The sequence below is a fragment of the Leuresthes tenuis genome, unplaced genomic scaffold (assembly GCF_036924035.1).
Source record: "Leuresthes tenuis unplaced genomic scaffold, fLeuTen1.0.hap1 SCAF_10, whole genome shotgun sequence".
NCBI classification, from domain to species: Eukaryota; Metazoa; Chordata; class Actinopteri; order Atheriniformes; family Atherinopsidae; genus Leuresthes; species Leuresthes tenuis.
Genome location: NW_027325364.1, coordinates 21,745,508 through 21,766,169, shown reverse-complemented (window position 1 = coordinate 21,766,169; position 20,662 = coordinate 21,745,508). Strand labels below are relative to the sequence as shown.

Below are 20,662 nucleotides of genomic sequence, written 5' to 3'. Positions count from 1 at the left end.
CATTGTTTTCGTCTTTCTGTTGATGGAAACTAAGGCTTAATTTGGAAAGCAGACATAGTTCCATTGAAGGATGGTACCACGAGCATGTCTTGGCAGAGATTCAAATTCATTCATTTACCTGGAACCTGATTTTTCCATTTGCCTCATAAGGACTGTTTTGAATGAAAAGAATTTGAATGAAATGCAGAGAACCTCTCAGACACACAAGAGCGTGCATGGATCGTCTTTGTTTTTTGTTCTTCCTCAACATTTGTTTTTAAAATGATCATGTACTCAACTCAAAAGCTATTTACCCACCGTAACTATTAAAGCTGTTTATTCTCAATTAGTCCTCCAGCATTTCTGACCACTCAGTATAGATTAAATATCATGATTCCAAGCAGATTCCAATTCAGGCAGGAAAGAAACGACACTGAAAAGTGGAGAAGTACACAGACAGGATAGAAGTGCTAATTTGTGTGAAACATATAAATATCTGCTAACTTTGCACACATTTCAAGAAAACAGAAATAGTCATGGATGAAATATTGTCACATATTATTGACATCGATCTCATCTTTGGACCTGTTTTATCCTTAGCTGTCATCACGCAGAGTACACCCAGGACAGGATGCCATTCCATCATCAGATTAATCCAGAGAGGCACAAAAATGTTTGCTCACAGTTGAATTTTTCAATCCATAATCACTGACTGGATCAAGCATCAAATATACAAAGTCCACATAGCGCTAAGTTCACTTCATAAATCCTAAAGTATTTTAAACAGACAGAAAAAAAAGTCATGGCTTTCATACATAAAACAGTCTACAATAGAATGAAACATGAGCAACAAACCCAACCAAAATTGAAATGTTTAGTACACGTTTGTACCATGAAGTTGGAGATTTCGTACTATGAAAAAGACTAACAATAAAGTTCACCACAAAAGTTCCCTAGTTGATCACTTATAGCTGCCATTTTAGTTACAAATTCAAATTTTCTGACGTTTTCTGTTTAAATATGAAAACTAGGAGCTATTTGATTAAATATATATTGACTTTCCCAAATGTCAAATGACTTCTGCATTTATGTCTCTGATTTGTGCAGAAGTTCATGAAACGCAACAGGTTAAGGAAGTTTTTTCTGGCTATGTGTCAGATTGGCACACTCACATTTGATGTAGAGACTGCGGATCTAAAAAAGCATCTTTGAGCACAAATTTGAAGATGATTAAGTTTTAAGGTGACGTTAATCAGTGTGACTACATCTATCTTCACAGCAGGTGTTGAGAGCTGTTTCTGGTCAGTTGGATCTAGTGAGGTGTGTCCAGCTGGCATTGACCAGCTGATGGTATAAAAGCAAAGGTCTTTTTCTGTCACTAGATTTGACTTCAAGTGACGACTTGACAAGACATGGGGAAAAACAGCAGCCCTGAGTTCATGCTACCACTCCTACTCATGACTGCACTTTGCTTAGAAGCAAATGTACGAATAACAATTTTGAGTTCTAGTGAGAGACTGAGCTGGAATGATGCGAGGCTGTTCTGCCAAAAAAATCACGTTGACATGGTTACTTGGGACATAGTGGGCTCAGATTGGCTGGCTAAGCAGTTTGGAGATGAAAGCAATAATTTCTGGATAGGTCTACATAGAGACCCAGTGCAAAACAACGTCTGGAAGTGGATAAATGTAACGTGAGTATCCTATTTGAGACCATCTTTATGATGGCATTAACTATAAATCTAAGCTTAAACACAATAAAAAACCTTGCATCATATATGTCTTTGTTTCAGAACGGGGGAAGGGCTCTCAGGGGATGATGTCGCACAAGAAGTAAACTGGAGTACTATAGATCTTGTTGGTGGTAACTGTGGCTCTTTTAGTCCTATGACTAAGGAATTGCACAAGAGCAAATGCGTCAGAGAATATCGTTTTTTCTGTTATGATGACAACCTAGTGGTGGTGAATGAGAACAAGACATGGGAAGATGCCTTGAGCCACTGCAGGGAAATGTCAACACCATCAAAACAGTATGACCTGCTAAGCCTGACCAGATCAGTTAACAGCTATGTCAGTAAAAGGATCTACAGAGCCGCCACTGATGAGGTTTGAGGGCGGTTTAATTTATTTCACTTGTTCTTGTTTTGGAACCTGCAAAATTAAAACTAAATTCTAAACTTCCTTTTAAAGAAATATATTAGGATTTCTTTTTCTTTAACTTAATGTTGTTGAGAAAACCAGAAACTCCTCAGATGCAGCTTTATCACTGAACCAAGCAGAGAGTGAAGGAAAGCATCAACACTCTTCTACAGCAGGTGACACTCAGAGCTTGCTTTGTGTTTGCCAGGTCTGGTCGGGCCTGCGCTTCCTGGGAGGGGAGTGGTGGTGGTCAGATGGAACAGAGCTGAACCACGGAGAGAAGCTGCCGGCCTGCCCGACCATGTGGAAACACTGTGGGACCGTGCCCAAATATGACGCAATCAACTGGATCACCAGGGACTGCTCAGAGAGAAAAAACTTCATCTGTTACTATAAAAACGCTGTTTAATGAAACAGTCAGTGTAGCAAAATGATGTGTAAAGTGAGATCTCCTCACTACAGTGCTGAGTTCTTGTCTTATGTTCTATATTTATAATTTTTTTTGTCATAATAGTTATCTAATCACTCAAGAAATCTGAAGTTAAATGTAGGATGTGTTCATGTCTCTGCTGATATTGGGAAAGATGGAAAATATTACAACATTGAGAGGATTAGGGCGTCATTTGACTTTTTATTGACTTAGCAAAATAGATGTTTTGCTTTGCATATCCGTAGTAACACTTCATCATGTTATCTTTCCATCCTTATGTACTATGTTCTTTTGACAAGTGAATGAGGCATAATTGACACACAAACTCTGTAAGTTCAGCCTGCTTTTCATTTAAACGTATCATTAACATCATTCTAATGCCTGCTAAAAGGATGCTACGAAGTCCGCTTTGCCTAATATGTTGATTTGCCTTAGTTTTTCATAGGTTTTTTCCCCTCTATATTATCATTAGGGATTGCCAACAGCTACATAATAACTTGTCTTTATGGCTGCCAGATTTATGAAGGTAAATGTTAAACTTTTTTGATTCAACGACAATTTGCTGACTATAGTCTATGCTAATCATCATGTCGAAAAAGATTAAAACAATTTTGGTTATTCAAATAATATTCAAATTGACCTTACTTCAAATACTTTTGTAGAGACTGAGAGAGGAAGAGTTGCATGTATACTTGTTTTTTGTTCATTAAGGCATTTTACAACAGATCATAATGTAACTGTGACTCCCAAAAGCAGCCAGTACAATCATTGAAATTTAATTGTGGCTATATACTATAATACTCAAAATTTCAAAGAAAAAAGAGAAACAGATCAACATGTGATTTCCTGTTTTAATTTTGGCTTGTTTTTTGGTGTACATTACATACTTATGATATAATTGCATTGTAAGTAGGTGAGACAATTTTGGATTAAAGTACAAAATGTTCAAAACGTACCTGTTTACCTTTTTTTGTCTTAGGAGTTTAAATTCTGACAACATGCATATCGTTAATACGAGCGTTTAGAATGCACCACACAGAGAACATTTTTTAAATATTCATGCAGAATATCAAGACTGTCGTGGTGAGGTGTGGCAGAGACGAAACTTTAGAGGGCAGGGAGACCTAGTTGGCCTGTTAGCTGTACGATATAATCTTTTTTAATTGAATCAAGCCAAATTATAGGAGAATCAACATTTCAGTGATGAGAGCTATTTTCTATGCTAGAAAAACAGAAAAAAGGAGAGAAAAAAACCTGCTTCAGTGGCTCATAGATCTTCTTTAGGGGTATTGTAGTGGGTGGAAAGAACTTGTTGAGCTATAATCTTCACAAAGCAACTCTCTTGAATGAAATCAAGCCATTTTGAGGCACAAACAGTCATGTCCTAGGAGAAACAGTCACCTTTTGGTAAGTGAAAAACCGTTGTATGGACTGTCTTTGACAAAATGAACAATGTCACAAATCATGTAATGCACAGTCATGAATATCAGTTTTAGCTCTTTAGCTATTAAATGAATCATTAGCAATCTTTGTTTACGTTAATTTCACTGTACTTTCTTTATGCAAACAAGCACAAGGTATTTACAAGAGAGACTGAAATATGAGACAGCAGGGGGGGGGGGGGGGGGGGGGGGGGGGGCATTACATTACATCAGAGAGACTTCTTGTGGAGAGTGGGTACATCCAGCCATTAGTTAAACAAAGCTCGATGGTGTCATCAGACCTTCCCAAAATGAGAGTAAGGACTGGCAATTATGGACTGGGGCTACCTGGGAAGTGCAGAAACAACAACAGGCAAAACTGTGGAGCCATGTAACCTGTGCAACATGTTTACAATAGATTATGCATAAAATACTGCTGAGTGATGAGGTTGCTCCTCACCAAGAGAGTGATGAAGGGATAAGATTTTAGTTATAACAAACAAACGCAGCGGTGGCATGTATTCGACAGTGGGAGGCAGCATTACAATAGACTTGCCTCCACTCCCGGAACGAAAAGTAAGAAAAAGAAAACGTTGTCGGATGCATTTCGATGTGGAGCTTGACTCATTTCCGTTTGTCATTCAACGATTTACTTGCACGACGGTCTACCTTTTCCCTGCTCTTTCAGTATCGTACGTTTTTATCTTTGTATTCAAGTTTTGTCATAGGGAATGACCGTAAACTTAGTGGAGCTGAGTTTTATCTCTATCCTCGTCTGTGAGAAAATCTTTGTTAGCGTCATGTTGTGGCATGTCCACGCCTGTAAAGACATCATAGCTTAGCCAGTTGATGTACAGATTATACGCATGACTTCCCTATAAAATACGTGTTTTTATTCTGAAATGTATACGTATTTGCTGTTTTTTATTGTCCTCGTGAATATTTAGATTAATTTCAGATGAGTTAACAGTACACCTTACATACATTAGTCGTTTTTAAGTCACTAACATTTAAAGGTACATTTTATTTAAGTGTAATATGAATTTACCAGCCAGTGTATATTTTAAATTGATCTAGTAAGTAGTGACTGAATAACTGTTTTCGTTTGATATCAGTTAGTGTGACGGAAGAAACGGATTCAGATATGTTTGTAGTTTGTATTCCCTTTCGTATAATTGTAAATCGCAATATAAAATGTTGAGTTTTACATCTAAAGGTTGCCTGTGGGAACTTGAGATGGATGTTCATCACTGAAAATAATTGAATAGATAGTGCTGCATTGCACAGTTGTTTTTTAACCGTCTTTTTCTTGTGTCTCTTCATTCTTAGAGGGAGCTGAGGTGTGTGACTAGACATCATGACACTATTTCATTTTGGAAACTGCTTCGCCCTGGCCTATTTTCCCTACTTTATAACGTACAAGTGCAGTGGCCTGTGAGTGTGTTTAAACTGTGGACCTGCAACATATGTGTTGATTGAATGATGCTTGTTCGACATCGATGCTGTGTGTTGCCAATCAATGTATTCACAGCAAAGAATAGTTTGAGGAAATGATTGAAAGGAACATATCTATTTGAGCCATTATGGTAATTGTATATAATGTTTCTGTTACAGTAGCAGCAGCAGCAGCAGCAGCAGCAGCATATGGTCAGGGACTGTAAATTCTCTGACAATAATCCTCTTAGTAATGTCAGAGGTTTTGGGAGAGGGTCCTCATAATCCTCTTATCTTCAATTTATTTTCTCTCTCTCTGTTACTGCACTCGTACCTAAAAACACTGCATCTCGATGTGGAAATATCCTTTGTCACATATGAAGCCGCCATGTCCAGCAATCTGTGTTTCAGTCTTACCAGTCAAGTCTGTTTCTGTGTCCAATGTTTAGCTCGGAGTACAACGCCTTCTGGAGATGTGTCCAGGCAGGAGCAACCTACCTGTTTGTCCAGCTCTGCAAAGTGAATGCGCCTTTTCTCCTATACTGTTATTTGTGCTTGATTCTGATATAGATTTCAATAGATATCACTGCAGAGCAAGTATGAACATCAAATGCATTTGTTGTGTGTGAGCAGGGGCATGTTTGAGCATAGTTTGCTTATCTTTCTGTGTTTCAGATGCTGTTTCTCGCAACATTTTTTCCCACGTGGGAAGGAGGAGCTGGTGTTTATGACTTTGTTGGGGTGAGTGTTGAAGATTTATCAACAACAACAACATCACTATGACAGGGAACCTTTCTGTCTGGTCACTGCAAGAAAGGATATAATGTGTCTGTCTGTGGGCTGTTTTGTATTCCAGGAATTTATGAAGGCCACAGTGGACCTGGCAGATCTGTTGGGTCTCCATCTTGTGATGTCACGTAATGCTGGTAAAGGAGAGTACAAGATCATGGTGGCTGCCATGGGCTGGGCAACAGCAGAACTCGTGATGTCAAGGTTGGTCATCAGTCTTCCTACAGAGGACGCGTTAAAAAAAGACGTTATACCCCATATGTGAACACCAAATCATACTGTTTGTTTCTCATTGTGGTTCTTCAGGTGTCTTCCCCTGTGGGTTGGAGCCAGAGGGATTGAGTTTGACTGGAAGTACATCCAGATGAGCTTTGACTCTAACATCAGCTTGGTGAGTAGCTGTTCTTCTTTTTCACTCTTATTATTTCCTTTGTCCTCTATCATTGACCACTCTGTATGTTTCTTACGTCAGTGACTTATATTCACTCAGCTTTACTTCTCACGGCTTTTGAATTTCAGTGTTTATCCATCTTACATTCACATGTAGGTGTTTAGTGGACACTTACTTACTCAAAGCGACTTACAAATAAGAAACTTGTTCATATTAACAACTCTGTCTTGTCTGGATGTTGAAATAAGAACGACGTTTAAAATGCTCCACCTTCAGTTTATTATCGACATTTTTTCTGAAATATGAGTCGTTGTTTGACGGCAAAGGAAAGCTAACCGTTTGTGTTTGCACAGGTTCATTACATTGCTATGGCAGCAGTGGTGTGGATGTTCACACGGTACGACCTCCCTAAGAGCTTCAGGCTGCCTGTTACTGTGCTGCTGGCGCTGTGTGTCTACAAGGCCTTCCTAATGGAGTAAGTCTCGCGTGTTGGCACGCTATTTACGCACATATACATGTCAGCTCATACAGTAGAAGAAAAAAATAGCTAAAGTAGCATTTTGTTCAAAACGAAACATGAAGTGTATAATTCTGTAAAACAGGCAATGTGGTAAGTAAAACATCATAAAACCTCAGTTAGGTCTACAGTTATGATTAATGTAATTACAGGTGGCAAACAAACAAAATACATATTTTTGTGCTGTGTAATGGACTTTTAAATGTGGTTTCCCACATTTCTAGTCTTTATGACTGCAGCCTGGCTTTGGCTCTGAATTTCGAGTTACTTCAACGAGACTCCTCTCATCTAAACAATAGGGATGTTTCCAAAAAGTTGAACTGTGTGTATAAGGGAAGCTGCAGTTCGGCCCATGATGCATAGCTGCAGTGACAACACTCAACTTGACTTTAGAAACCACTTGATGGCACCACAACAGCACAATAGCAGCGCAAGTATAGCTGGTGCTTTTGCTTTACAGTGGAAAATAAATGCTTAAGAGCCATCACAGTTTGGTGATATGTCTAGAATCAGAGCGCAAAGAGACGACAGACAGTTTTATGGAATTTCCCCTCTGTGGAATGCAGTAAACGTGAGTGTATGGATGAGTTGACTCATTCATTTATTGCACCAGACTTTTACTTTCAGACTATGAAATATGTGATTAGTTAAACAATATACAATACCAGTCAAACGTTTGGAAACACTTCCATATATTGTGTCCAGACTTTTTACTCATAGTGTATATATACCACTGAGGTCTAATATTGATTTACTTATGGATTAATAATTGGTTATTTGAACACTTTAGTTTAAGTTTGAACATACAGAAAGAGAAAATGTAGCTCTGAAATGAATAAAATGTGTTCCTTCAGGGGAAAAAAAAAGCTTTTTTTTTTTTTTTTTTTTTTTTTTTTATAGATAAATACATATAACTGTATCAGTTCAATATTTATTATTCTCTATTTACTCTGTAATTTGGTTGGTGTGAGACAGTTTAGTAAGCCTTTAGTCTGTTTTATAATCATTTTGTGCCAAATATCTGATTTTTGCACAAACTCACCGTCTGGTGAACATGCTACTTTAATGGATTACCTTGTCACTTACCTGCATGATGTTTCTCTCTGTTGTATCCTCAGGTTGTTTGTCCACGTCTTCCTGTTGGGCAGTTGGACAGTGTTGCTGGTGAAAGCTGTGCTGACTGGTGCCATCTCCCTCTGCTCACTCTTTCTTTTTGTCACTCTGGTTCACAGCAACTAAGTAACACTCGGCACCTGGGATAAGCCCTTAACTGCCTCGGGTCCAAGTGGACAGGTGCTGCTTGTATGGTCTTTGTATCATCATACGACTTTAAAGATGGCTGAAAAATTGTTGTTGGAATGACTGACACAAACCCCCAGCTGGTATGCTTACCAGTTCTCTCAGTTTGTTGTGGTCAGTGTGTATTGGCCTGTGTTTAAAAAAACACAACAATGAAAAAAACCCGGTATGGTAAAGTTTGGTCTACTTTCAGTCCATCGGTTAAAGGATCAGGATCAGCAGCGACCTCACGAGGCTTCTGTGGTATGATTGGCTTACCTAAGCTGCGTTGGTTTTGTGAAAATGTGAATTTTGCATCGGAGCGATTACAAATGAGTTGACCATAAGTAACATTTCTTTTCTATTTTCTAATGAGCCAGCATAAATATTAAAATCAAGCAGTAAAGTTTATTAAAAAAAATATTGACAGTCCCAATTCCTTGACACTTGATCGTGTGGCCACAAATTTATCAATTTATTTATATACATATGATTATAACTAGTAGTTACACATAGTTGTAGGACAATTTTTTTCTAACTACTGTAAAGGATTTGAAGTCTTAAGTCAAATCTAAACTTTTAAGTAAGTGCTTTCTACATGATTAAATGTCTTTGTATTGTCTTATCTATGTACCAGCGTTGTTATTAATCAGATTGTGGTTTACTGAATTTTACTGTGAATGATTTGACGTACAACTTGTTTCATGCTGTTTTCACAAACCCAGGGTCAAATTTCACAGGCGAATGAGCTCTCCTTCCCACAGTTCTACTGTTACTGTTGAAACTAAGAAAAATGGGTCTGTCGAAACACACTGAGATAGACACACTGGGAGGGACTGAAAACAACTGAGGGAAAGTTGGAGAAAAAAGTGAGTACGGATAATGCCCATGAAAAAAGAGGGGCAAAAAGGGCTTTAAAACACCTTCGGATTCAACAAAAGACACAATCCAGTGAACTCTTGACTGTTGGTGGGAGGAGGAGATGGATGGATAATGGATCATTTTTACACAGAGTGTAAAAAGAAGTACAGAGGACAAAGCCTGATGTTTGCCAACCAGTTAAGTCATTTAATTGGGGATGACAATGAGCTGAAACATGATTACTTTTAAGCAGAAAGAGAATTCCTCTGCTGTCCCTTACTGTCCGTATGACTTCCCTGAAGAGCGCTCTGCTTTCACGGCATCATAAAATAGCTACACGGGAAAATACAATATATAAGGACCATGTTTCTGCAGAATTGGTGGACATCCTGCTACATAAATCACAGAAAAGGTTTCCTCGACTGAGCATGTATTGAAAACTGATTTAAGAATTTAAGATAATGGGTGGTGGTTGGCACCGTCGCCCGCCTCACAGCAGAGGGTTCCTGGTTTGAACCCTGGCTCTCTGTGTGATGTGAGTTTGCATGCGCTCCCGGTGTGGCAGTTGGGGTTTCCCTCTGGCCACCGTAAATGCAAATTTTTCACCATCTTAAAAACTCCAACCTTAAAAATTTCATAGCGGTTCGAGTTGACGCTGAATTGTGGATTTTAACACTGCTTCACTTTTACATCAGATGGTTGCACACACTGGATCCATGTAACTTCATTACATGGACTGCAGACCATAACTCAATGTAGACATTTAGCTGTGGAGAATTACAGTGACAAAGTAAACGGCTACACTGAATAGTACAAAATAAAATGACGAAATCGGGTATGTGGATGTGTGTTCATTCCCATATGCTTGCAAATGATAAAACGTGACGGTCAAGATGCCATCTTTTGTTTATCTACTAATGCTAAATGGATTTTGAAATAAAAAATGATCGCTCTAAGTTTAAAAAGCATTTTGTGAAAACTAATCAAAGAAATAGTTTGTCTCAAAAAGAACAAAATTCCTCAGAAAAAATAACGTAGAGGAACTCCAACAAGCATGTTGAATAAAACAAGTAAAAGTAAATAATCTACTAGTGTGAAGAGGAATTTTAAGTTTCACTCCTGCAGAATTTAATCTCCACTAGAGATGGGCAATTATTTTTGATTCAATCATAAAGAACTGAATAGTTTGTGCGACGATTTTGAACTATTTTGATTTAACTGGCTTTTGGCTACTAAGCTCTAAGCCTAATGGACATGTGTTGGCTAGCTTCACGACATTCTCCACGTTCCCACTGCAGCTTTTGCTCCTCCCTCAGTCTTTCTTCTGCTGCCTTCTCCACCTCTTGTGCTAACTTCTCCTCATATCTGGCCCACCTCTCTCCTTTGATTGGTTTCTCGTGAAGCATGCAAATGTACAACCTGACCTCACTCGTAGTCAGGACCAATTCCTCAAAATAGTACAGACTATGTGATCTTGCCTTTTTTAGACTGTAGGTGGCGCTCCAGAGACTTAAAGCAGAAATCCTCAGCTATAGAATGACTTATTTTGCTGAATGATAGGATTGGCAATATATAAAAACACATCTTATGATATGTTGATAAGGTTAAAAAGAGGATTTCTAGCAGAGAGGCACATAAACCTCTAAGAAAGGTTTACATATCCTTATGGTTTTTAATCTGTCTCAACTTTTGACATTGATTTACAGCACAAGTTTCTTCCTTAATATCTGGAATCAGAAATGGAACTTTTACTTTTCATTGATTTGTGCAGACGTTAGTGGACAATTTTCTTCCTCTAACCACAACTTAATCCATCAAACTTCTTTTTTTTTTTTTTGGCTTCACATACCACCAAGTCTCCATGAGAGAGGGAAATTATAATTATTAGATTAGGAGAAATTCAATTCTCAACAGGCTGGAATGTCGCAAAAGTCAGTTCTGGAAGAAAAAAAAAATGCAAGTCACAGTGGAGTCATGTGGAGTGAATAAAACTTGGTAAATTCCAGAGGTCTAGCTTGAAACAGGACTTTATGGAGGGAACTGAATTTTATCAGTTTCTGTTAAAAGAACTGCAGGTATGAGATTGTACGTCTTTTGTTCTTGTCATAATAAATTATTGCAATATGAATATCAGATGGAGACTAATGGTTCATCACAGATAGAGACAGAAAGAGATAATATTAATGTAATGGATGATCTTTGTGTCAGTGAAAACTGCATGAAAAGAACACCTAAAAGAGGGGTTGCAGAAAATTTTAGGAAATCTAGATACAACATCTTTTGAATGTTCCTGATGTTTCCTCTTCTGATTTATTCTACTATCTCCTGATGCATCATTCTTTCTCCACCGTAACAAAGAAGTACTGCTTGCATCCCCCCCCCTCTCAAATGGGGCCTCGGGACTTAAACAAAGGTGCCATTATTGAAATGCCACAATGGATTTCTGTTTCCTACATACTCCCATGAACACACAGTACTTTCTATGTACACTGTTACTACTTGTATGTGTTCGCTTACAAGACTGCAGAGACACAATTGCATTAGTTTGATGTGGTGGATTTCAGTGAGAATTCCTGTGAGATTCTGGGATCAGCCTGGTACCAACCTTACCTCATGAAGTTTGGATCACACTTTAAAAGTTTAAACATGCTGTGGTCAGACGGTGCCAATTTCACCTAATATTATATTAAATCCAACACTGCTTTGACATTGAGTCACTGCAACCTTGTCTCAAGGCTAAGATAAGGTTGAAGTCAACACTTTAAGTAATATTTGTGCAGGGTGTTGTTGCAAAGGTGGATTTTGTTCAAGCTCTCAAAACCCCGTTATCAGGTTTTGTTCCAACCCCTAAATTGGAAAACAGCTGATGATTTGCAGTACAGAGCTGCCATTCAGAATAATGTACAAGAAAAAAAAGTGGCTCAACCCTGCAAGCTAGCGTAGCAAGTTTATAGGAGTTCAGGGTGACTGACAGGAACAAGACTACCTCCGACAGCAAGTAATAGGAGCAACGTCCAGGCTTTCAGTTCCCTGGGGACTCTTATCATGTCATACCCTGAGTACATTCAGTACCATGGCCTTCTCCTGCCCCCTGTGGCCCACAGCACGGAGAGCTTGGAGTATGCCCAAAATTTCCCTGTGGAAGACACTGATGTGTTTGCTGTGACTTATCCCAAGTCAGGTACAGTGCATTTGTTTTTGTACCTCTTTTCAGCTGACCCTCTCTGGTGAGTGTGTTGACTTTCTTTTTTTCCTCTCCTCTTTTTTTATTCTGTACACGTCAAACAGAACCTACAGAGTAGTGTTAAAGTGACCACAAGGTAATTGAAAATCCTGTGTATGAGTTATGTAATTTATCATATCAGATTAAACCGTCTTTGTTTAGTATTCTAGATCACCAGTTGCATGTACAACTAGAGCCAAGGCCAGTTAGTCCATGTTTCTATGAAATGCAAGTTTATAAACTAAACCATCAAAAAGCTTTTTTGTGCCTTGTATTGGTGCAGTACCACAAATTTTCCGTTCTTCCTGAAAAATGTTCTATAACAAGGGCTCTTATAATCTCTCTGTTTTCTGCCACATCTGTACACCTTACTTCTGTCTGGGCTCCATATTCCTTTTTGTGTGCATTTGGAAGGAAGTCTGAATTACTGAAGTGCATCTTGTCTGAATAGGTTAAAAAGGCTTCCGAGAGCAGCATAGATAGAATACTATACCAAAGTCTTGAGACACCACTCATTTATTTATATTCAGTTTCCAAGCAACCAGAATTTTTGGGATGGTGTTGGGCAATACTTTTTAAAGCTTACTGAAGGTATTTCTTCTTTTCAATTATTTTCAGTCCAGTCCTTGTACAAGGACTGGGGTCAAAACACTTATCATCTTACCTGTTAATCATTCAAGGATAAAGAGGTCTATCTCAAGGGATGAACCAGTGTTGTGTCAACACAGCAGAAAACTTTAAAACAATTTGAAATTATATCCTCGGACACTTTGTTTTTCCCCATTTCTTGAGTTGCATCTACATAAAATTAATTCAGTTTGTTGGGAATAGAATAATATTTCTGCTCATTCAAGATGTTTCGGAGAGAGCTTTGAGCCTAAATCTTAGCATATCTCATGGCGTGCAGTATGTCCTTACATCTGCAGCTCACCCAGAACGCTGCTGCTAGAGTTTTAACCAGGACTAAGAGATCTGAACACATCACACCACTTTTAAAATCTTTACACTGGCTTCCAGTCAGTCACAGAATAGATTTTAAAAGCCTACTGATGGTTTACAAATCCTAGAACGGTTTAGGCCCAAAATACATCTGTAATATGTTCAGAGAATATAAACCCAACAGAGCTCTTAGATCCAAGGACTCAGGTCAGCTGGTTTAGTCCAGAGTCCAGACTAAACATGGAGAAGCAGTATTTAGCTGCTATGCTGCAAACAAGCGAAACAAACTGCCAGTGGAGGTTAAACTGTCACCAAATGTAGACATTTTTAAATCCAGGTTAAAAACATTTCTTTTCTCATGTGTCTATACATGAAATCTGCACAGTATCTTTTAACTTATCTAGACTGTTAAAATGACTGCTCCAAAGCAAAGATATCTCATATTGTTTTACTTTGTTTCACTCAATAACAAGTGAAGAGGAGAGAGGATACAAGGAATGTGAAAAGGAGGAAATTTTGGGTTAGGTAGATCAAAGCCTTGATTATAAACAGCCATGAGTCATAACAGCATCACCATCCATCCAACAACGTGCAGCTCCTCCTTCTGCAGCCAAAAGAGCTCTGACCACTCATGAAAAAAATCTGACATCTGTCAAAAGTAACATCTATGTTAATGCGGGAATGTATGAAGGACTGAAACGGCCATAATCCGAAATAGATACAAAAATATATAAATAGCTCAATAATTAAGTTTACATGATAATATATGCTACTGAACTTAAATAACGAAATAAGTTTAATAAACATAACTGAATAGGATTTTAAATAAATAAATTGTTCTGCTTCAATTTTAAACTGCATTCAATTAAGTTCGTTTTAATGTTGCTACTTATTTACTTTGGCACTCAGTTACCAATTTTTATTTGTTAATTTAATTGGAAAAAAATCAATCTCTTTGTTGATTCCTGTATATATCCCTGTATGTAATCCCCGTTACATCACTTTTATCTGTTTATTCCCTCAAAACGTATTTCTATATTTCATATATTTTGTTTGCTATACATTTTTCATATTATTTTAATTTTATTCATAGATGTGTTTATTTCTTTGTCCTTTCTTCTTTACATTTTCCCCAAGCCCATTTATTTCCATCTCTCAAGTTTAACAGTTCAGGAAGTAATGCGCTGCCTTCATGGCAACCTCGGAAGTTATTGTTCCATTAGAAGAGTGAAGTGTATTGAGTACATTAGAGTTTATGTGCCGTCAGTTTGAAAATACACTAATTTCTGTGTCAAAAAGGATACCTGGTGTAACTCTGGAAACTCAATTTTGAAATTCATCACGGTTCAATATTTAAATTCTACAACGGCGGCTTTGTTTTGTAACGTTTTTCTTCCCGGGTGCCTGAACGCGGCATCAGAGCTACCTCCTTTCGTGTTGTACCAGTTTACTCTGTATCTGGTCCTCGTAAGAAAATGTCATCTTCTGAAGAAATTTATCTGCAGTACCAGGGGATTCTGCTCCCCAGAGAGACTCACTCCTCCGAGAGTTTAAAGTTTGCGCATGAATTAAAGTTTGAAGACGATGACGTTGTGGCTGTCACATACCCGAAATCAGGTCGGTGTTTTGGTCAGAGACTCAATGCATTTTTTCATGACAGAAGATTCACGGAGAAATCTTGATGGTTAATGCAAATACATGTATTGTATTATATGTATATATACTATATATAAAAAGGAATGCTCTATGGAGTCGAGCACGTAGAAAGCATCGCTCTAGAATAAAATGCCAAAGAGGAATTTGCTGTTGATCATGCATGTGCATGTGCACACATCCTACTTGGCAAGATTGCAAAAGCATGATATCGGCAATGTTCAGTTTAGTTATACCACTTTAAGTACTTAAGTTTACCAATAGCAGTACATGTCATGTTGGTACTTGAGAACAACAGAACACAATGTGTGAAATTCACTACTTAAAGTGCTCTTTGTATCTACAGGCTACTTAGAACTGCTCCTTCGAGGAAAGATGGAGACCTGCATCAACCTTACAATAGATTATGCACTTTGTAGTAAAACATGGAATTTGCTCTCATTACATTATCTCGACTAATCTGTGCATTGGCATTGTCATGGCGACAGAGAGTCGCCACGGAATGGAAACCCTCCTATAACTTCTGTCACACTTAGATTGTTTTCTTAGCCTCTTGTTATCTGTCTTGTCCAATTTTGTCTGAAACTCTGGTAGCCATAACATTAACACGGAGTGTCTCTCAGAGCAGAGTAAATCACTGTTTCTAGGCCTGTCAATGTAGCTTTTCTTAGTTGACAGGCCTTGATCTTGTTTGAAATGCTCTCTCTTAAGGAGGTGTCTCATGAGGAGTGTGATTGACTTCTTATCGACACAAAATTTCAGAGAGGTGACTGGTACTTGTCCCGGGCCAAGTATGGTGCATTTTGTCCTCCAATCCAGAACTGACTGGAGACAACAGGGAGGCCTAAATCAGATTATCCTCTGAGGCCTTTCATGACATGAAACCACAAATCGTAAAATAATTGTATCTGCATACCCAGATACAATTTGTGAGAAACACAAGTCGAAATGTGTCAAACAGTGAAAGCAGTTTCCAGTTTGAAAAGAGATTCTCGACAGCGCTGTTGGTTCAGAGCAGGAGCTACAGGATAAACTGTGTCACTGAGACCATCTGATGATAAACATCAGATATCTACTGTGGCAGAATGAAATCCAAAACTTCATTTGGAACTTTAATGGGCAAAAATTAAATTAGCCAAGGAGGACAGTAAGGCCAGCATTATCAATAAATACTTTCCTTTAGGTGTTTTTCAAAAATCCATTTGGATCTGAGGCCCTTTCACTACATCTGAAACTGTATATGTTGTATGATGTACTACAAATAATAGATATGTTAAAATGCATGTAAGTCAATACTTACATTTTCACAAAAGCTTCTGAAGGCACATGTATGTTTTCTAATGTATGCTGTTATGCAATTTGTGTCCAAATCAGGCCTGTGTTAGTGTTAGACCTTGAAACCCCCCCCACGCCATGACTTTCAAAGTCCGAGATAATAAGCCAGCCCACAGATAAAGAACTAGATGCATTGTGTTGTGTTCTTAATCCCATACATACTTTAAGAGTGAGCCAAAACATCCACATATTAGTGACTGACTTATCCAAACAACACGAACTACATAAATGGCCTGACCTGAATTCCTTTTCTAATTAATGTAATAATTCATTGCCTGCATTCACTGAACCTTCCCTTAAAGCCTTCACTCCATTGGTGTCTTTTTCAGATGGGAGAAGTTAGTGTTTTCAGCAGTGTTATTTGCTTTCTTGTTTGATTCTGCAGGTACAATCTGGATGCAGGAGATCCTCCCACTGGTGCTGAATGGGGGAGATCTGACCCCAGTACATACCATCCCAAACTGGGACCGGGTCCCGTGGCTGGAAGAGAAAAGACTGGCTGAGGTTGTAGATCAGCTAAAGTCTCCACGTGCTCTGGTAACACATTTTCCTTACAACCTCATGCCTCGTTCCTTCCACACCTCCAAAGCCAAGGTAAATGGGTGAAGATTTGTTCTGACATTTCCACATGTAAACTCTTAAAATGTCCTTACATATTTCTGCACTTTCTCACTTGTAGGTGATCTATGTCATGAGGAACCCGAAGGACGTCTTGGTGTCTTCGTACTACTTCCACCAGATGGCCACCTTCCTTGAGGATCCAGGAACCTTTGATGAGTTCTTGGACAAGTTCCTGGAAGGCAGAGGTCAGAGGTCACATAAAGACTTTACTGAGAGAATTGTATGAATGACATGAAACTTCTGAAGTAGAAGGCATACAGGGGAACAAAGTCATCCATGTGTCTCTGCCATGTATCAGTTGTCTTTTTAGAAATATGAAGTGATCCAGTATCTGTGTTTTCCACAGTTCTGTTTGGAAAATGGACAGACCATGTGAAGAGTTGGAGAAGAGCAGAGCTGGGAGACAGAATTCTGTTCATCACATATGAAGACATGGTTCAGGTGAAACACCGAGAAGAGTTTCTGTCACCGTAGCAGTTCATTGTTCTCATCAGATGATCACAGTTTTTCTTTTCTTTCTCTCTTTCTTCAATAATACAGTTAATACATGCCTGACTGTTTTGTTTAACCCTGTTTAACTCTGTTTAACCCCCCAAACCAGTGACCTTTTATAACCAACTTTGGTCAGGTTAGAAACAGGAGAGGAGAGTCTAGAAAGAAATTAATTTCAGTGTCCAGTTAATGTGTTACAGATTATATAAAAAGCTTAGAATCTTAGAATTTCTAGATTAGAGGAAACAGTAGCTGTTGCTCATTTGAAAAAGGCTGTTTGTTTCTCTTTCAGGACCTTCCTGCAGCTATCAGGCGTATGTCAGACTTCCTGTGCCGTGATCTGAGTGAGGAAGTCATTCAGAAGATTGCAGAACATTGCTCTTTCAAAACCATGAAGGGCAACAGCATGTCCAACTTCAGCCTGGTTCCGAAGGAGTACATGGACTGTGACAAGTCTCCTTTCTTGAGGAAAGGTGAGACTTTAAAATGTCTTTTAAATGAGTGATTTGTTGTGCTTACAGAACTGTTTCTTGTTGTGTGTTTTTACATCAGGAATTTCTGGAGATTGGAAGAACCACTTCAGCCCAGAGCAACTGGCCCGGTTCACAACAGGCATTCACAAAGAGCTGGAGGGCGAGAGCTTCTCTCTGCCATGGAGCCTGGAATCTACCAGCAGAGAATGACAAGGGCAGCGTGGGGATAAAATCAAGGCCTGTACATAACAGTAATTTTAAGTACCGTAAATTCCGAACTATAGAGTGCACCTGAATATAAGCCCCACCCTCTAATTTCAAAAAGAAAATCCATTTTGTACTTGTTTAGGCTGCACTGGATTATAAGCCGCGGATGTCCACATTGTAATATGAGATATTTACACAGAAAGAGGATTTTTAAACTTTTAATTAAATGTGTATGGTAACATAAACAAATATTTACTGCAAATGTTTTTTTTCCCCGAACAGTGCCTGTAACACCGATGGTTTTAACTGAAATATCTATAAGTAACACACAAATGCTTTTTATTTGAACAGTGTCTGTAACGCGGCTGGTAAATAAAACAAACGACAGTAGCCTACTAGGAAAAGTTATTGATCGCATTCTTCATCTTCCTCCTGCGCACTAAAACCATCAAAGTCATCTTGTTTAGTGTCCAAATTGAACAGCCTCAGAACTTCTTCTCTCACTTCGTTTCTTCGTTGTCACAATCTCATCTCAGATTGATCGCCTTTAATTGAAAAGCTGCATCATATGCATTTCTTCATTTGTTTTACATGTTGAGGGAGAGTACAAATGACCGATTTACAATAATTTAGTAGCGTGTGTTTGATTTATCGTACAATTTCATTGGACCACTGTGAACTATTCGTTAATTTTATTGGTCTAATGGTACAAGGCAAAATGTTTTTGGCGGCATAAAAAAAAAAAAGAAAAAAACATACATTATCCGCACCGGCGGTGCTCAAAGCCAGGGAAAAAAGTAGCTGCTTATAGTCCGGAATTTAAGGTAGTATCATCCACCTCCAACAGGATTCAGGGGAGCTGCAGATCCTGGTTAAGTTTTTCAGTATAGATAAAAACTTAATTAAAGCTAATTAATGAAGCACCAAACGTTTACAGATATTGATAGGTGGCAATATTTTGTCTGTCCAGGATGTAAAGATGGCATCTATAAGCATTGATGCTGCTACAATGCTTACAATTTACATGTCCCGCCACTGTGAGCTTATTGCAGCTTTATGCTGCTGTATCAGTAAAACGCAATTTAGTGCTAAATTCTACACAACTGTTCTGTTAGTAAAATGTATCCATTTCTGAAAAGAAAAGACGCTGACCTTGCAAATCTTTGTGCCATGTTATGCTTTGTTTTTTAAACCAAGACTGAATTAAGAATAAGAATAGCATGTGAGTTTTGGCACCGTACTGAGTTTGTATTTAATAACCCTTCATTTGGCAGATTGTGTCTTTTGTAAAGTTCACTCATTTTTGCAGATTGGTACAAGTCTTGCAGTTTTTGCAGATTGTGTTACTTTTTACTCTCAGTTTATGTTACCTTTGTATGTTATTCCTTTTATAAGAACAAACTTATCTCTTTATTGAAGACTTTGCATTTGGAATACCACATTATTTAGTGTAATAGGCCATGTTTATACAAGTAAAGTTTATGTTATAACTTTTTGTAACCATACAAAGTTTGCCTGAGGATCATAAAAAAACTAAATGATCAGTTCTAAGACAACACATATAGAGCACAAGCTTTTGCAGATTCACCATTGTTAATGATTTGTTTTCACTGGTTTTTGGCAGCATGTTTGTCATTACCTCAGGTTAGAATTCAACAAAAAACGTCATTTTTAAGATGATAAAATACATATTGCTGACTGTTCATGTGTGAATTCTATTGCCTTCTCACAAATCAAATTCATATAATTGAACTTAGGCCAAACAAAGGGGGTAAAGAACAACTCTGATGTCATGTGAACAAGTTAAAAACTCAGTTGCATGCTGGGTCCCCCCCCCCCATTAAAAAATAATAGGGGACTAGATAGCACTGTTCTCCTTAGCTACTTTTTATTTGTCAGATTCTGGAAAAACTGAAAACATGAAATCAAATAAAAGAAGCATTTTGAGTCTAAATCTTTGTCTTTTCACGTAACTCATTTAATCTGCATTTTGTTTTACCAACATGAAACCAAAATGTTTGCACGGTACTGAGGTTCGATTCGAAGCTTATGCTACGTCCCGTTATTTTTTAAGTCAGTATGAACGAGCAAAGTCAAGTAATGGCAGCACAACAAGGGTGCATTTGCACTGTTACTGTGCAACTTCTATTAAGCTTATGCAGAAAAAAGTGTCATGTCATGTTTTAAGTTTTGTGTTTGTCATGCCTTGTTTTCAGGTTTTAGGTTTATTTCTTGTCATGTTTTTTCCCTTTTCACATTAGGTTCACTCAAGTCACGTGTCTTTGTTTCACAGCTGCACTCCATCACCAATCATCACCAATCACCTCCCCACAGTATTTAGTTTCCAGGTTTCCCTCAGTTCATGCAACAGGTTTCACGTTCTTCAGGTTTGGTCAGGTCAGGTCAGGTTTTTGCCTTTAGTCATAGTTTTGTTTTATTTATTCCACAGTTTAAGTTTTTTTTATCTCCGGCTCAGTCGTG

At 38.2% G+C, this 20,662-nt stretch overlaps 3 protein-coding genes across 4 annotated transcripts; all 3 read left to right on the top strand.

Annotated features, from left to right (window-relative positions):
• Positions 1-1,368: 1,368 nt before the first annotated feature.
• LOC140315737 (lymphocyte antigen 75-like) lies at positions 1,369-3,123 on the top strand. The gene is made up of 3 exons (XM_072393326.1): positions 1,369-1,672; positions 1,772-2,084; positions 2,326-3,123. The coding sequence occupies exons 1-3, from the start codon at positions 1,392-1,394 to the stop codon at positions 2,524-2,526; spliced, it is 795 nt and encodes a 264-aa protein (XP_072249427.1). The 5' UTR covers positions 1,369-1,391; the 3' UTR covers positions 2,527-3,123.
• Positions 3,124-4,571: 1,448 nt separating this feature from the next.
• On the top strand, positions 4,572-9,006 carry tmem147 (transmembrane protein 147). The gene is made up of 8 exons (XM_072394715.1): positions 4,572-4,660; positions 5,298-5,402; positions 5,852-5,921; positions 6,078-6,143; positions 6,259-6,395; positions 6,498-6,582; positions 6,936-7,057; positions 8,218-9,006. The coding sequence occupies exons 2-8, from the start codon at positions 5,326-5,328 to the stop codon at positions 8,336-8,338; spliced, it is 678 nt and encodes a 225-aa protein (XP_072250816.1). The 5' UTR covers positions 4,572-4,660; positions 5,298-5,325; the 3' UTR covers positions 8,339-9,006.
• A 3,181-nt stretch (positions 9,007-12,187) lies between these two features.
• On the top strand, positions 12,188-19,991 carry LOC140316757 (sulfotransferase 2B1-like). Of its 2 annotated transcripts, none has more exons than XM_072394714.1 (7): positions 12,188-12,419; positions 16,774-16,982; positions 17,068-17,194; positions 17,356-17,450; positions 17,794-17,974; positions 18,054-18,235; positions 19,006-19,991. In XM_072394714.1, the coding sequence occupies exons 1-6, from the start codon at positions 12,284-12,286 to the stop codon at positions 18,182-18,184; spliced, it is 879 nt and encodes a 292-aa protein (XP_072250815.1). In that variant the 5' UTR covers positions 12,188-12,283; the 3' UTR covers positions 18,185-18,235; positions 19,006-19,991. The 2 variants fall into 2 exon arrangements, with proteins under 2 accessions (XP_072250815.1, XP_072250814.1); XM_072394713.1 differs by lacking the exon at positions 12,188-12,419 and adding an exon at positions 14,835-15,017.
• The last annotated feature ends 671 nt before the right edge of the window (positions 19,992-20,662 follow it).